General features: G+C 57.1%; 1 protein-coding gene across 1 annotated transcript; it reads right to left on the bottom strand.

The window, feature by feature from the left end:
• Positions 1-201: 201 nt before the first annotated feature.
• On the bottom strand, positions 202-17,251 carry LOC144279253 (cytochrome P450 2C15-like). Its single transcript, XM_077840743.1, is given in 17 exon segments — positions 202-248; positions 1,345-1,414; positions 3,291-3,457; positions 5,678-5,819; positions 6,077-6,105; positions 6,574-6,706; positions 7,828-7,989; positions 9,720-9,894; positions 9,896-9,947; positions 10,240-10,381; positions 11,505-11,682; positions 13,486-13,649; positions 14,258-14,389; positions 14,392-14,433; positions 14,843-15,003; positions 16,885-17,026; positions 17,246-17,251. Coding segments are annotated over 17 exon segments (1,944 nt in total).
• Between the last annotated feature and the right edge of the window lie 127 nt (positions 17,252-17,378).

Genomic DNA, 17,378 nt, shown 5'->3' with positions numbered 1-17,378 from the left:
CTGCAGGTCTGGGTGTGGATTCGATGCCATCAAACCCAGCCTCATTGCTCTGGCCAGCCAACCCCTGAGCGGAGGAGATGCTCCCGCTGCTCAGGGTCTCTCCCTCACCCTGTTCCTGCCCCGGCGCTCGCATGTCCGCGGCTGAGCGCGGCGTACGGGCCGGCGTTCCTGGTGGCAGGTGGTGCCATGCAGCTGCAGCGACTAGTCCGGCAGGGCCGAGTGCGTCGGCAGCAGGGGCTTCCCGCCAGCTGGCCAGGGCAACAGAGGGATCAGTACAACTCCAGCCACTGCAGATCCTGGGGCCAAAGCCTCCGTGAGTGTAAATCAGCCTCGCTCCATTGGTTCAGTGGGACACCCGCCAAGGGTCTGCCCCATCCACGGCTTCAGTGGAGCTATGCGCACCAGCTTGGGGGTCTGGCCCCACTCACGCCCATGGAGCTACGGCTGATTGACACCGGCGGGGGTCTGGCCCCAGTGCGTCCAGCGGTGCGCTGGCTGATCAGACGACTGGAGCTAGACCCACAGGGGCCTCTGGACCTGCCGTGGGCAAAGAGAACCGAGTGCGGGTGACGTTCTATGGGCTTTGCTCAGATTTATTCTCAATTAGTGTTCCTTGGTAACATTCTATATTCATTGCCTGCTGTTAACAAAGCTTTACACTCATTTAGTCCTAATCCTAACCTGCTACTATTAATTGCTGACGCGTGACGTTACTGGCCTTCATTGTCAATACATTGCTAACTGTTAATAACTGGGTCGATTAAGTGCTAATGACTAATTCATACTTGCTAATTGCTAATCATTAATTACTGATTTTTAACAATCCATAATTATTCATTTCCCATGTGCTTAATTAGTAGTGTGTGCATTTATTAATTGTGAACACAAGCTAATTGCTAATTGTGTATTGATTTTCAACCGTCCGTACTGACTCATTTCTCACATGCCTACAATGTGCTTTATTTGTAATTAGCAGTCATTGCTAATCAATACTTGCCAATTGCAGCTCGCTATTTGCTACTCATTGTAGCTCATTTCCAGCGGGCGTTACGCTCACTCACAGCTGCCGTCCCGGAGCGGGCCCAGCTGCGCCTTGCTCGCTAAGTACAGCGTGGAGCAGAAGTTTGTTTGGTCCTAGGCAGTCACCCCCAAGCAATAGTACGTCTACTCCGAATTACTCCCTGTCTCCGCTCTGCTGCCTTTCCAGCAGGTTCTGCGCCTCGACTCCAAGGAGTTTAAAACCCCAAGTAAATTCAACCCCATGTGTTTCCTGGATGAAAACCACACCTCTGTTTATTAACAATCACCAAACCAGAAGGCACCCACTGCTGGTACACTGCTCACCACTCCCAACGAGGCAGACGAACTTTTCCCGGTGGCCAGTCACAATTAGCTCGTCTGGGGACTCCAGCTTCTGCATGGTGTCATTGGCAGGGGGTTGAGGTCTGGCAGCTCGGATCCTGGGCTGGGTCCTGGAGTTGGTTCCAAAGAACTTCTTTTGGAACCCTGGTTTCTATTGTTAAACTTGAGTCCTGCTTTGCTAGACCTTAGCTAAGCTTTTTACTAAAATGTCCCAAAATAATTCTGTGACCAATCCTAACAGATGGCGAAACAATTCTTCAGCCAATCCCACCCCACCCACCTAGTGACTCTAAACCTTCCAAAAGGAGACAGGAACAATCTCCCCCAATGAGTTCTACAACAGCTAGAAACAGTCACAGAACCAGCCAGAACCCATACAGAGAAACAAGAGGGAAGTGGGGACCGTAAAGGCAAAACAATATAGATTTCACAATCACAGCGGTTCCTTGCCAGACTGGTGCTCCCAACCAAAGTTTTCTGTAAACATCTGAAGATCGGTGTCTTTATCTGGGAGCGGTGGACACCACGAGGACAGGGTCCTTCTCCATGGCCCCAGATGACGCTGCTTTGATGCAATTTAGATGGGATGTGAGGAGGTGACTTTCTGCTGCTTAGCTCATGGCTGCTGCTGTCCTCATGCGGCTGCTGCTGCTTACTGTGGAAAAAGACTTCAGACCTTACATTATGGCCATGTTACAGAGGGGGAAACTGAGGAAGCAGGCAGTGACGTGCCCAAGGTGACGCAGCAGGTCACTGGCCAAGCTGAGGATAGAACCCAGAAGTCCTGATTCCTAGCCCCCTGCTCTAAATATTAGACCCAGAACCCAGGAATCCCACCTCCCGCTCTAACTACCAGACAATTCTCCCTTTCATAGCTAGAACCCCGGAGTCCTGACTCCCAGCTTCCCGCCCCCTCCCTCCTTGCTCTAACACACTAGATTCTGCTGCCCTCCAAGAGCCAGGAATAGAACCCAGGAGTCCTGGCTCCCAGCCCTCCTGCTCTAACCCACTAGACCCCACTCCCCTCCCCAAGCCGGGGAAGGAACCCAGGAGTCCTGTAACCCATGCCAGGCTGGGTCCACTGGAGCACAGCGTACACAAGACTACGACTGAAATCTGTTTTACACAGAGTGGCTGGGGGAGGCCAGAAAACCCTTTCAGAGGTGAATCTGAGATGGAACAATCCCAACAGGCCAAGGGGCAGCTGTGAGGACCCCCTGCCACCGTCTAGGGTTGCCAGGCATCTGGTTTTTGACTGGAACGCCTGGTCGAAAAGGGATCCTGGCAGCTCCAGTCAGCACCGCTGAGTGGCCCATTAAAGGTCCATTTGGTGGCACAGAGGGGCTAAGGCAGGCTCCCTGCCTGCCCTGGCTCCATGCAGCTCCTGAAAGTGGCCAGCATGTCCAGCTCCTAGGCATAGGGGCAGCCAAGGGTCTCCACACGCTGCCCCAACCCCGAGCGCCAGCTCCGCAGCTCCCATTGGCCGGGAACCACAGTCAATGGGAGCTGCAGGGGCAGCACTTCCGGATGGGGGCAGTGCGCAGAGCTGCCTGGCCGCCCCTATGCCTAGGAGCCGGACATGCCGGCCACTTCCGGGAGCTGCCTGAGATAAGTGCCGCCCACACCCCGAACCCCCTCCCACACCCCAGCCCTCTGCCCCAGTCGGGAGCCCCCTTCCACACTCCAAATCCCTCATTTCTGTCCGCACCCTAGAGCCTGCAGCCCCAGCCAGAGCCCTCATCCCCTCCTGCACCCCAACCCCCCCAACCCCGTGAAAATGAGTGAGTAAGCAGGTTGGGGAGAGTGAGCGAAGGAGGGAGGGGGATGGAGTGAACAGGGGGCGGGGCCTCTGAGAAGGGGCAGGGCCTCAGAGAAGGGGCGGGGCAGGAGTGTTTGGTTTCCTGCAATCGGAGAGTTGGCAACCCTACCCAGAGCTGGTAGCACTGTGGCACCTTCCCTAGATTGCTGACGCCAGGGGCCAGGCTGAGCTGCTGGGGGTCAACGGGCGAGCTGAGGGGGAAGCGCTGCAGGACCGTGGTGAAGAAGAGGAAGAGCTCCACGCGGACCAGGCCCTCGCCCAGACACACCCACTTCCCTGGGCAATAACACGTCGTTAGCACCGAGCAGCCGGGCCCAGCAATCACTGTGCAATCTAGGGGGCTGGGGCTGCAGCTGAGTCAGTCCTGGCTCTTACTGGGGCTTTTCCCCATAATCCCTCCCACCTGGGCTAGAGCCCACGTCGTTAGCCCACTGCCCACTTTGCGGTGTGAATGCAGGCTAAGGCCATCCAGCACCCTTATTCCTCCAGCGCCTGCCCCGCCCCAGACAAGCCAGCTCTCCCACCGGTCACTGGACAGAATCCGGGCAGCTCTGCTCCCTGCAGCATTAACCCAGGAGAGCTGCCCCCCAAGTCCTAGCAACCCACACGGGTCAGCGTGGCACCAGCGAGGACACAGTCGCCCCGGGGGGCTGCTCACGCCTGGGCTGGGCTAACCTGGGGGCTCAGACCCCGGGGCCATCAGCCGGGCACACTGACGACAGGCTCTGCGGTGGGGCCACAGATCAGCCTGGTCCCGGTGCTGCCAGCCGGTGAGTCCTTATTACAAAGACAATCACAGAGCTCGTTAAGGAGTTACGGCGCTGAGCGCGAGGAGCAATCACTCCTCTCTTCTGGAGGAAGGGCAGCTGTAACCCATGGCACTCCAAAGTGCATAGCAGGTGAGCGCTCACCCCTCACCCCTCGTCGACATTGACTGGAAGGGCAATCGCAGAATAGCTCCTCACGGGGATGGCTGACTCGGGTCAGTTTCCCTGGGTAGACGAGCCCAGCTGGGAATGGACCTCTGGGAGGAATCAGAGAGAGAGACTGCTTTTTGGGCAAAGAGCCCGCTGGAGGGGCAGACAGGGGAATGTCTGAGCCAGGAAACTGCCCGCTGCTGTTTGTTTCTCCAGCGTGCTGGGAAACAGGACTTTGTGGGTGTTCTCTGTCCACTGACTTCGATTTCTCCTCCTTGCAGAAACCAGCTGGGGGTTGGCTAAACTGCTCAGACCTAATGGGCAGCCAAAGACAATCCAAGAGCTGGGCCCATCCAGCCTAGCAGCATGAAGGCTGCAGGGGGGGATCTGGCCGCTCTGTATAAATCCATCAGGGGTTAAACCCCAGGGAGGGGGAAGAGTTATTGAAGCTAGAGGCCAGAAACAAATGGGGATGACCAGGCCAGGAATCAACAGAGGCTTGAAATGAGAAGAAAGTTTCTAGCCCCCAGAGGCGGGAGCCTCGTGGTTCCCCTCCGGCCCTACATTCCCACGGGGCTCTGGGGATCTACATTAGGTGAGAAGCAGCCAGTAGAAAGAGCGAAAACTGACCACAGCTGAGCTGGAATTTTCACAAGCCCCTAAATAAACTGAGAGCAACAGCCCCACTCCTTAGCCACCCCGCCCCACTTCCGATCATTTCCCCCACCACCGTGGCCTCTGGGCTTCCCAAGCAGGAAGGGGAGGGAAAGCACTAGCCCCATTTCACAGCTGAACAAATGGAGGAGCCGGGCCGGCTTTAGCAGAGCCAGGACCCGAGCCCAGCGCTCCTTGATGACCAGACGCTGTGACAAAGCTCTGTCCCTGCCTCCGTGGGTCCCGCATTTCCTGACGGATTTCGCTAGCCTCAGAGGCTCACCGTGACCCTCCACCTAACCCTTCTTTCTCTAGAGACAAGGGTCACAGTCTACTGAGCCATTTTCATCATAAGCCGGCAAGGGAGGTGAGGAGAAGTTATCCTCCCTTGCACAGTCGCTGTTGTCTCCCAGTCTCAGTGATTAATTGGGGGAGGGGGAGAAGGGGGGAGCCCGGGCCCACCCTCTACTCCGGGCTCCAGCCCAGGGACCCTAATAGTAGCTGACTTTTTAGAAACATGACACGTACAATTCCCTGGGCTACTTCCCCTGCAGCAGCCCCCACTTCCTCAAGCTCCACTTCACCCTTACCTCAGGGCCTCCTTCCTTGTGCCTGACATGGTGTGTACTGCTCAGCCTCTCCAACAGCACAACTTCCTCCCACAGCTCCTGACGTGCACACCCACCTGACTGACTGGGAGGCTTTTAAACTAGTTTCAGCCAGCCCCAGCTAGGTGTCCTAGCGTTCGCCCTGCCTTCTGGAAAGTTCTTAATTGGCCCCAGGTGTCTTAACTGACCTGGAGCAGCTGCCATTTCACTTATCGTGGTACCAGGGATTTGTTTAGCCTGGAGCTAATATATCTATCTCCCACGACTTTTCTATAGCCATCGGGCCTTGCCCTGTCACAACACCTAGAACTACACACCTGCGGAAAGGAGCATGAAGGCATTCTGTTTCTTGAAGCAACCGTTCTCATTTAGAAACCTCTCAGGGGCAAAAGCTTCAGGGGTTTTATGTTCTTCTGAGTCAAAATGCACAGTACTCAGCAGGGGGTGGACGTACGTCCCCTGGGAAAGCAGCGGAAAAACAGAATTAGCCGCTGGGACTCTGCCAGTGGGACTGTTTTCTGATCTCCGCTCGCCCAGGGTAAATCCAGAATCACCCAGTGAGTGCAATGCGGGACCAGGCAGGATTCTGATCTCAGCCTCCCTGGGGTCAATCCAGAGTCACCACCAACTGCAGTGGGGTCAGGGCCGGATTCGGATCATAGCCCCTCACAGGGCAATCACTGCTTTAGGTGTGCCCAGCCCCTCATGGGACTCACACTCAGCTCACTCTCCCGAGCGGCCTCACCTGGGAGATGAGGTACCCCTGGAACCGGGTGTCTCTGGTCACGGTATGCAGGAGGCTCATTGGCAGGATATCACTGAATCACTGGATCTCATGCAGTGTGGTGTCCATGTACGGCATCCTGTCCCTCCCGATCACTGCGTCAGTTTCCCAATGGATCTTCTCTTGCGGGGGCGGGAGAGAGGGGAATTAGTAGCCTCACTGTGGGGGCAAAGCTCAGCGCTGGGCGAGCATTTCACGCGGGGCCGTTACTGGACTATAACTCAGGCTGATCCCTCGAATCCTAGCCACTGTCTCGGGGTGGCCCGGCCCTTGGCAGAGAGCTGACTGCTGGCTATTTATGGCCCTAAGGGGTCAAATCCTTACCTCATCCTCATTCCACTGACATCAATGGAGCCACAGCTGGGCTCTCTGTGGGGTTTTCCCCAAGGGGAATGGGGAAATCCCAACTAAGCCACTTCTCCGCCTTACCTTGGACCTGCGGGTGTTTCAGCAGGATCAGGAGGCCATAGAGCAGGGCAGTGCTGGTAGTTTTGGTCCTGGCGAAGAGTAAGTTGAAGGTGGCCATGTCCAGGGAAAACTCAGTAGCTGGATTCTGCTTCTCCTGGAGAAAGAGATAAACATCACCATCCCGCCTAGCTCTTATCCAGCTCGTCCCCTCCAGCGCCACACCAAGGCAGGTCGGTATCGTTATCCAGGTGGGGAAATGGACGCACAGACGGGGAGGTGCCTTTCCCAAAGTTACCCAAGGAGTGGCAGAATGTCCCAGTCCTGGGCTCTATCCACTAGGCCATCCGGCCTCCCTAAAGGGTGCTGTTACCAAAGGTCCGTCCTTTAGGATACATGCTCAGTGGCTGCAGTTATTGGCCCACCCTGCTGATTCAACACCCTGGCAGAGCATGTGTCCTGCCTCAAGGCTGGTTCACTGATAGGATGACAACCTACTACTGCTGCCAGCGAATGGGATTACTCCGTAAACTCACGGAGTTGAGAGGTGAGCTGAAGGTTTGAAGTCAAAACCCTGCTGCCAAAAAAAATGAGAATTTTCCTCATTAAAAGAAAAGGTTTCAAGGAAAGCAGACGATTCCCCCAGAAAGAGCTGTGGTGTCAGAAACTGAATTTATTGCCAGACTAGAACATTTCAATGAGAAGTTTTCAGCCAGTCCTAGTAAACTCTTAGAGTAGCTACTCAAGCAGAGCAAAATTTTTCTGATGAAATGTTCCCCCAAATATGCAGATTGGGGGTTAACCGAAACATGCAGCGAATTCACGTTGAATTCACCAAATTGTTCCAGCCAACAAAAAATTCTGAAAAAACAGTTTCAAAACAAAACGGTTTGATTTTTTCCGTTAGCAACGGCTTCTCAGTCGTTTTAAAGGTGAAAAGTCTGCAGTGAATCAGTCCGCGCGACCCATCATGAAAGTCTCAAATTGTTTTCAGTTTGCCAAAAAATTCTCATTTGCAGTCAGCCTGAAATGAATGTGCATAGTTTCTATGGCGATGGCAGGCCCTTTGGGTCGGTTCTGTGTTTATACAGCGCCAGGACCCCGCCTAGGGCTGCAGTGAACAGAGAGATAAAGTGACTTGCCCGCATCAAGCAGCTGAGAGGGGAACAGAACCCAGGTCTCCAGGATCCTGCCCGCTACACCGCCCTGCTGCCTTCACCCCTGCACACGGGACGCTGCCAGAGACGCCGAGCGCGGACCCGGGAGGAGAGCGCTCACCATGCCCGTTGAAATCCTTAGAGAACACCGGCATCCCCCGCGCCCGCTGAACTCCTCGGCCTGGTCCACCAGGGCCTCCTTCACCCCCTGGTAGTCCCACAACACCACCACCCGCCGGGAGCCCAGGTGCACCGTGAACACCGGGCTGTACTTATCCCGCATCTGCACAGATGGGGATGGGGGCAAGGAGGTGAGTTTCTAAGCATCCGTCAGCGCAGGGGGGCTTGGCCATGGTAGCCTTGGCTCCATCTCCTTCCCTGCTGGACCGGAGCATGGAACTATGGCTAAACCTCCATATGCTAGAGATACATGGGACCACCCACCCATCTCTCCTGCTACGTGTCCTGCTGGCCATCCATTCCTCCTTCCCTTCCTCCATCCCTCCATCCATTCATCCCTCCCACCATCTCTCCTGCTACACACCCTGCTGGCCTGTTCCCATGTCTCCTGTAGTTCTGCAGACCCTCCTCTCACACCACACCCCCCTGGGTTTGCCTCAGTCTCCCCCTTCCATCCAGCTCCCAGATCTTTGCCCTACTCCCTCCAGCTTCCAAGGGGTGTTATGATCCAGCTGGCCGGGCTAGAAAGCCCTGGGTTAATATGTCACTGCACCGGGTAATAGATCAATTTAAAGTCCGGTTTATTCAGTGTCTAACCACTGACCCAGGTACCAACCTCCTGGCTCCTGGGCTGATGGAGAGGTAGGTTAAAAGGCTGATCACCGTAGCTGCCTGGAGAAGGAGCCCTTGGGTAAGCCAGTGACAAGATTGTCTTAACGCTTTAGCTTCGGGTGGTTTTTCCTCTATGATGTTAGCAAAAGCCAAGAACCAATTAGCCCACATGAGGCCTGGTTGTGAAGGACTCAGTCAAAACCCGAAACGAAGTCACTTTCCCAGGCTAGTGGGCGAGGAGACGTGTCGTTTCCTATTGCGCTCGTGTTACTGGCTTCCGAAAACCCAGCTGGTCGTTGAACTGACCAATTCGCCCGTTTATGTTCGCCAAACCCCCAACCCTCCAACCTCCAAAGCTATCTTTGCCTTCTTAGATCTAGGCTTAGCAGAATTTTTCTTAGACTTCTGATGGATTATATTGGTGTTTCTTTTTAAGCATTTTTTTAATGTAAATGTTCCCAGTTGCTCAAAATGCGGGGTTTCAAGCATTTTCCCCTAGTTGTATCAATTTAAATTTTCACAGTTGTGGGAAATAAGGGGCAGGGAGGTCAGAGAGTGGGGGGAAGCAGACAACGATTACTTAATGACAATAGATGATGAGATTCAAAGCTCTAAGGTTTTATAACTAGAGCCCGGCGGATACCTGGGCCCAGCTCATGCTCCGAGACATTCTCACGCAGCCTCTTGCTGACTTTGCCTAGCTGGGAATTTGGATGTACAGGTTTTTTCATCGGTTTGCATGGGCGGCGAAATGGACGTTTAACGACACGTGCTAATAAAAATCTCACCATGCTGCCCCTTCGTCTCGCTTATGCTGCTAGTCGGGGTTGTTGAGATTGGTTCCTAGAACTCTGCAAACATCAAATTCAACTTCCTCGTCCTTTTCCTCCCAGAGAACCCCAAGGAAGGAACGTGACACAAATCAGCAGTCTGCTTAATGTGGGCTTGTTTTCTACCCTGTGTTTCTTCCAGGGGCTCATCGGCAGGGCTCAGAGCTCCTCTGGGTGGCCCAGGCTCAGAGCTCAACCCCGGCCGGCTGGCGGGGACTTGAGACTCCTCTGGACTGCGACGGGCTGGCTGGGGTTCGGGGCTGCACTGGCAGGCTGGCCAGCAAGAGTGGGGAGGCAGAAGGGGCGGTGTGGGGTGGGACCTTAGGCAGAAGGGGTGGGGCCACGGCTGGAATGGGGGGCAGGGGTCTAGCCTCTCTGAAGTAGGGGTGACTGCACCACACATGGTCCTCGGCTTTATGGGGGGCTTTTGACGCGGGGCGCACTCTAGCGCGGGAGCAGCCTGAGTTTGGGGGGGGGGGATGTTCCCTAGCCCGCTCTCCACGGGGCTGGTGCCGAGGGTGCCCGGGTCGCCGAGCGGCTCCAAGGTGTAGCCCTGCAGGATGGAGGAAGAGGAAGACTTCCAAGCGTGCCAGGCTCTCGCCCACGCACACCCGCTTGCCTGGGAGAGGAGACAGGATGGCAAGCGGGGTTAGAGGGAAACCCGAGGAGTAAGTACTGACGGACGCGGCATAGCTGGGCCAGAGCGCCAGGTTGCAGCCCCAGCTCTGAGCGAGACCAGGACACAGTCAGAGCAGGGAAACAGGATGTCTGGGCTCCGGTCTCCCTGCTCTAACCACTGAACCCCACTCTCCTCCCAGAGCCAGGAGAGAACCCAGGAGTCCTGGCTCCCAGCCCCCCTGCTCTAACCACTAGGCCTCACCCACTCTTGAATGTGAATACACACCTCTTACCTGCAGAGAACGGCATGAAGGCATTGCTCTTCCGGAAGTGCCCGCTCCCATCCAGGAAATGCCCGGGGTCAAAGACATCCGGGTTTTTGAACTGACTTGTATCCCAGAGGACTGAGCTCAGCAAGGGGATGACGGTGGTGCCCTGGTAACAGAGAAAACCACCTGGGAGATGACGGGACGCAGACAGGACCAACACATCCTACCCCTTGACGTGGGCGGGGGGGGCACCAGCCGAGCCCAGGGTCGTCTTCCCATCATTTCCATCCCACGGCCCATCCCCTTTTGCTAAGTGGTTGGGCTTCACCCTGCACACATCCGGTGAAGCAGAGCAACCGCCCACCTGTGCAGAGGATGGACACCAGCTGGGGACAGTCAGAGCATCGTGTGGGTTGCCAGCCATGGGAATTGTAGTTTGGTTGTTTCGTGTCCCCATTCTCCCCTATGGGCCAGGCTTTCCAGATGGACTACATCTCCCATGATGCACCATGGCTAGGGACACCCAGGATGCACCAGCTCTCCTCGTCCAAGCGGGGACACGGTGGTGCAACATGGGAGATGTAGTCTGACCAGCAAGCCCGGCTTATAAAGGGGAAAGGGAGCATAAGGAACCCAAACTACATCTCCCATGGTGCACCATGGCCAAGGACTCCCATGAGGCAGTGCCTCCCCTTGTCCAAGAGGGGATGCTGTGGTACACCATGGGAGGTGTAGTCTGATCAGGAAGCCTGGCCAGTAGAGGAGAATGGGACATGCGGCACTCAAACTACATCTCCCATGAAGCTTTGCAGCAGCCTTTTGGGATTGAAATGTCTCAGTTCTCAGCCCAAAATTTTCAGGTTTCAAATTTTTGCCCCAAAATTGAAATGTTCCCCAGTTTTCATCAAAATTTTCCACACACAAAAAAAACCCAGTCCCCCCACCCCCATTTCAATTAACTCTGCTTTACCTCTGGCCAGAACCTTCCCTACCTCACGCCTGACGTTCCCGCCTCCCATGTCAAAGGTTCGGGGGGAGGGGGCAGCTGGCTGGACTCAGCACATGGCTTGAAGGGACCGAGGCTGCCAATCCAGTGCATCGCATGGTGGGTAACCGAGAAAGCCTGGGTGAAATGGTCTGGCAGAGTCATCCAAAGCCCACGGAGGGTCTTTCCATGGACTTCAGTGGACCAGGAGCTGGAAGGGGCAGAGTTGGTCCTGAGACAGCAAGAGATCTCAGAGTTTCCCAGCACCTTGGCCCTGCCCTCGCCCTGGCACCAGGAGCCTGACCTTGGGGATCACGTATGCTCTGAACTGGACGTCCTGGGTCGTGACGTGCGGGAGGCTCATGGGGATGACGTCGGCGAATCTGTGCACCTCGTGGATCACGGCGTCGGTGTAGGGCATGTGGCTCCGGTCCTCATTTGCCGGCAGGCGGGACCGCCCAATCACCCGGTCAAGAGAGAGGCTGAGGGAGCTGGGATTGTTTAGCCTGCAGAAGAGAAGAATGAGGGGGGATTTGATAGCTGCTTTCAACTACCTGAAAGGGGGTTCCAAAGAGGATGGCTCTAGACTGTTCTCAATGGTAGCAGATGACAGAACGAGGAGTAATGGCTTCAAGTTGCAGTGGGGGAGGTTTAGATTGGATATTAGGAAAAACTTTTTCACTAAGAGGGTGGTGAAACACTGGAATGCGTTGCCTAGGGAGGTGGTGGAATCTCCTTCCTTGGAAGTTTTTAAGGTCAGGCTTGACAAAGCCCTGGCTGGGATGATTTAACTGGGAATTGGTCCTGCTTCGAGCAGGGGGTTGGACTAGATGACCTTCAGGGGTCCCTTCCAACCCCGATATTCTATGATTCTATGATTCTATGATTCAATCTCCTTGTGAACTTTCTCTGCACCGAGAGGAACAAGACTGAGCCCAAAGGCTGGGGTGGCGGGAACGATGGCCTGAATCCTCCACTCGCACTAGCTCCCATACAAAAAAAACCCCAGTGACATAGAAGATAACAGCCTACTATTGCTACCAGCAAATGGAGTGACTCCAGATTCAAACTGGTGTGAGGGAGAGGGAACCCAACCTATCTCCACTGTATTTCTGCAGGCAACATTGCAGGTTTGGATGGGTACCGTTGGGCCAAGTTCCCAGGGGGTGTAATCTGGCATTGCTCCACTGGCCTCCATGGGGCCAGAAATCTGTGGGGCCACTAGACAGTCTGGCCCTTTCACCCTATTGAAACAGGCCTGGGACCCTGTTTAAGCTTCGTTAGGACTGCCTCCTGCTCAGGAGCCCACCACGCCCCACCCCTGTACGTACACGTACCCTCCACCCCCGTCCCGATTTCTCACACTTGCTGTCTGGTCACCCTAGCTCACCCTGACCCCCAGGTTTGCCCTCTTTGTGCTGCTCCTGCTCTCTGAATGGGAGAGTCTCGTTTCTCTTCTTCAGGGCAGGAGACCCCGTCCTCTCCATTGTGTCCCGGCTGGCTCTCCGCTCAGCGACAGCGGTCCCGTTCCTCTCACTTTTCCACCCGCTGATTCTCGGGGACCTGGTGCTTCTGCGACCGCCGTCACAACACCCCTTGGTGTTGCCTCGGGTGTCCCGCCGAGCCGCGGCCCCAGTAGCCTGGCTGCCTCCTCTCCAGCTCCCTCCAGCTGGGGCCGCCGCGTCGTCATCCGTCTCTTGCTCTTCACCTTGCCCCGGGCTCTGGAGTGGCACCGAGCGCTCTGCTCCCAGGGGCACATCTCTGCCCTCCCCCAGGGCAGCTCCCGCTCTCTGGACAGCTTGCGCCAGGGTCTTCCCCAGCGGCACCGGGCTGCTCTGGCTCCCGCCTGCTCCTCCTGGCGTGGGGCTGTGTGTTGCCAACCCGTCAGCTTCTGTCTCCAGTCCCGTCTCGGGATTCGCAGCCTGTCACTGATCCGACGGGAGCCTTTCTCCTGTCGTCCTTTGCCTATTGCAGCGCCCTGAACTCTTAAAGGGCCCCAGCACACAACAGGGGTGAGCTAACCCTGGATACCGCTACCCTGAAAGGGGCAGCTCACCCCATCGCAGCCTGATATTCGGCTGGCATCACTTACTGCAGCACCGAATCACGCCAGCTGGGGCCCGTGCCCCATATTCTTATCAGGCCTGAGCCCTGTCAGAAACACCCATGGGTTTCCCCTTCGCAGCACAGGGGAGAAGTGTGATCTCTGTGTCACAGATGGGGAAACCGAGGCACCGAGCAAGGCCAAGACTTGAACCCAGGGCCCCCAAGTCCCAGGCCAGCACCTTAGCACCTCCCCCGCCCTATCTTTTATCTCAGGATACTTCATGAGAAGCAGGATCCCGCATCTCAGGGTGGTGCTGACCGTCTCCGTCCCGGCAAAGAACAACTCCAGCGTCGTCATGACCAAGTTCTCGGTGGTGAACTCGGTGTCGGGGTTCTGCTTTTCCTGGGGGGGTGGGCGAGGAGCACAGGGCTAAACAGAGACTGGGATGGTTCTTGGGGTACCCAGGACTGTGACCCCCCCCCAGCCTTGAGTGACGGGGATCTTGCTGGTGCCAGCTAGGCATGAGTGCCCAAACAGCACCAGCCTGGGGTCCATCCAAGGCCTCTCCTCTGGGCTGGGCCCCAAGAGGAGGCCCCCAAGCCCCAAGTCCCCTGTGCTAGCCAGCCCCTGATGCCGACTTCTCATGGAAATCGCAGCCGCTCTGCCCCCAAAGCAGCAACCATTCACCGCTTTTCCCTTAAAGCACCCGGAAAACAGGCCACTGGGGAGCACTTACAATAAAACACGAGACGGTGGATTTAAGGAAGAACAGAGGCTCCATCAGAAGCAGGAGGGACCGACAGGAACCAGGGGTGACGATACAAAACAGCATCATCCAAGGCAAAGATCAGGGCCCCGTCATGCCAGGCGCTGCCCAGACCCCGGCCGAGATTAGGGCCCCGGCGTGCTGGGATTTCCCCGGGGTCACCGAGGGGGCCTGTGAGAAGGGGGCACTGAACTCAGATCTCCCGCCCCCTCGCCCAGGGCCATCCCTGGGGCTGCTCCAAAACCTGGTCCGTCTGGAGCAGGAAGCAGTCGATGTAGCTGTCGGGAGAGCTGGGACCCAGCGAGTCCTGGGGCCGCTTCGCTCTCTCCGAGACAAGGCGCTTGAGGGCATCCGCGTTGTGGAACATGGCGTGGGGCCGCCCGGCAGAGCGGCCAGGAGGGGTGGGAGCGCGTTGTAGGGCTGCAAGAGATGGGCACGGGGGGAGCTGGTGAGGGCACACGCCCAGCACCCGGGGGTGGCCAGCAAAATAGCCAGGAGCAGCTGGGATCTCAGTGGGTCCGGACACCGAAACGGGGGGTCACGTGTCCAAGTCCAGAACAAAGAGAATCTGTCTGTGTGTCTATTCATCCATCCCGCCTCCCCCCACCCCTCTATCCATCCACCCATCCCGCCTTCCCCCTACACACCCCTCCGTCCATCCGCCCCTCCCGTCTTCCCCATGAATACCCCTCTGTCCATCCATCCATCCACCCCCCTACACACCCCTCTATCTGTCCATCCGTCCATCCCTGCCCTGACACCCCCCAGCTCTCTGTCCATCCACCACGGGGGTGACTTTCACTCGGTCCCACCCCGGCACCAGCCCCACCTGGCCCCAGCGGGAGCTCAGCAGGCGAAAGTTCTGGTTGATGCAGCTCAGCAGGGTGAGGAACTCCTGGTCCTTGTAGCCAAAGCGGCTGCCGAAGACGAGGCAGCAGATGATGCTGGAGCCGGCGGAGCCCAGGAGGAAGGTGGGGTCGAAGGGCGAGCCTGGGGGAAAAGGGAGAGAGCTCCACAGGGCCCAGGGAAAGCGGATTCGTGCTGCAAATGGTGCTGGGACTTTCAGCACCACGGAGAGGGCAGGGGAGCCCCAGGAGCCAGGGCAATGAACTAGCCTGGGAGGCTCAGGGCCCACCCAGCCCAGAAATTCCTCCCCCCGGCAGCCTTGGCCAGCTGCTATGGAGCCGCAAGACCCCGACCCAGGCGTGCAGGCCGCAAGAGGCACCGTAATATGTCTCTTTGCAGCCCGTGACGCTCCCACGCAGTGTGAGTGAATTAGTAACCGATCTACGTTACTGACCAACCAGGAGACTTTTACTGTGTTAGTCCCCAATCATGTGATGAACTTGCATGAAGTTCTTAACTTATTTTCTGTAAGAATAATATACAGAGCTATAAACGGAGCCTTTCGCCTGTCAGGCTGTTGAAATCTGATTCGATAGTGTACTTAATTCACACGGCTGTGATTCTCTTGGGTAAGTGGATCGCTAGTTTGACTCCCGAGCCGCGGAGGTCAGAGCATCTCTGGGCTAGAGGAAGGTGGAAGAGTGGAAGGTGCCCTGGTGGGCAATTCAGGAATAACTTGCAGAGGTTTCTTCTTCCACCCCATGGTTACTATCCAGTTGGCTTATGGCCCAAAGATTAATCATTATTATTAGGCGTATTACAGTAGCACCTAGCGGCCCCATCACAGACTGGGAATCTGTCGCGCCGGGCGCTGCCCAGACCCCAACCGAGATCAGGGCCCCGTCGCGCCGGGCGCTGCCCAGACCCCAACCGAGATCAGGGCCCCGTCACGCTGGGCACTGCCCAGACCCAAACCGAGATCAGGGCCCCGTCGCGCTGGGCGCTGCCCAGACCCAAACCGAGATCAGGGCCCCGTCGCACCGGGCACTGCCCAGACCCCAACCGAGATCAGGGCCCCGTCGCGCCAGGCGCTGCCCAGACCCCAACCGAGATCAGGGCCCCATCGCGCTGGGCACTGCCCAGACCCCAACCGAGATCAGGGCCCCATTGGGCCGGGTGCTGCCCAGACCCCAACCGAGATCAGGGCCCCATCGGGCCGGGTGCTGCCCAGACCCCAACCGAGATCAGGGCCCCATCGTGCCAGGTGTTTCCCAGACCCCAACCGAGATCAGGGCTCTGTCATGCCGGGCGCTGCCCAGACCCCAACCGAGAACAGGGCCCCATCGTACCAGGTGCTACCCAGATCCCGGCTGAGATCAAGGCCCTGTCGCACCGGGCACTGCCCGGACCCCGGCTGAGATCAGGGCCCTGTCGCACCGGGCACTGCCCGGACCCCGGCTGAGATCAGGGCCCTGTCGTGCCAGGCGCTGCCCAGACCCCGACCGAGATCAGGCCCCATTGTTCCAGGCGCTGCCCAGACCCCGGCCGAGATCAGGGCCCCGTCGCGCCGGGCGCTGCCCAGAACATGACAGAGAACAGGGGTCCCTGGCACTTCAGGCACTGCCCAGTCACACAGTAAAAGATAGTTCCTGCCCCAAAGAGCTCCTCGTGTGAACAGACAAAGGACGGGGTTCTTATCCGCATTGCACAGAGTGAGGATACGAGGCCAAGAGAGATGCAGAGACCAGGAACTTGTGGCGGAGGCTGGAACCGACCGCAGCATTCTGACTCCCAGCCCAGAGCCCATCCGTCCTCCCTTGGACTTGCTCTAAACTTGGCTGTCTCTAATCCTGGCTGATGAACCGGTGGCTGGTCTCCTTCTCCACACGAGCCTCTGAGCCTGTGGCAGTGAGTTCCACCAGTTCACGGGGAGAAATCTGAGCAGAGAGCTGAGCAGATAGTAAACAGGCTGAGGCACTTGGAACGGGGGCTCCGGTGACGGCAGGTGAGACAGGAAGCACCTACCCTTTGTGTTCTCAAGCTCCCCTGCCAGGCGCTGGGCCTCCTCCTGGATCCGCCCCGCCGTGCTCCGCTGCCCCGTGCCGAAGTTCCACCGCGTGCTGGGGGAGAACCGGCGCAGCTGCGGCCACGTTGGTGAAGATAAGCCCTGGGGAGTGGGGGAGGAGGGAGGGTGAAGCAGGACCCACATGCAGGGAGGTGATCTCCCCTCTGTGTTTGGCCCCGGTGCGACGGCAGCCGGGATCCTGTGTCAGGTTCTGGTGCCCACGATTCAAGAAAGACGCTGATCCGTTGGAGGGGCTCAGCGAAGAATGATCAAAGGATTCGAAAACCCAGCAAAGAGCAGGAGATCCCGGTCTATCGGTACCGACATGGGGAGCAAACATTTAACAACGAGCGAGCCGAGGAAGGGCTGACACAACCCACGGGCTGGATGTTGAAGCTGGACAAATTCAGACTGGAAATAAGGCGTAAATTTTGAAGCATGAAAGCAATTCACC

The sequence above is a fragment of the Eretmochelys imbricata genome, chromosome 23 (assembly GCF_965152235.1).
Source record: "Eretmochelys imbricata isolate rEreImb1 chromosome 23, rEreImb1.hap1, whole genome shotgun sequence".
NCBI classification, from domain to species: domain Eukaryota; kingdom Metazoa; phylum Chordata; order Testudines; family Cheloniidae; genus Eretmochelys; species Eretmochelys imbricata.
Note: the sequence above shows the minus strand (reverse complement) of the source record. Positions and strands in the feature narration are given on the sequence as shown.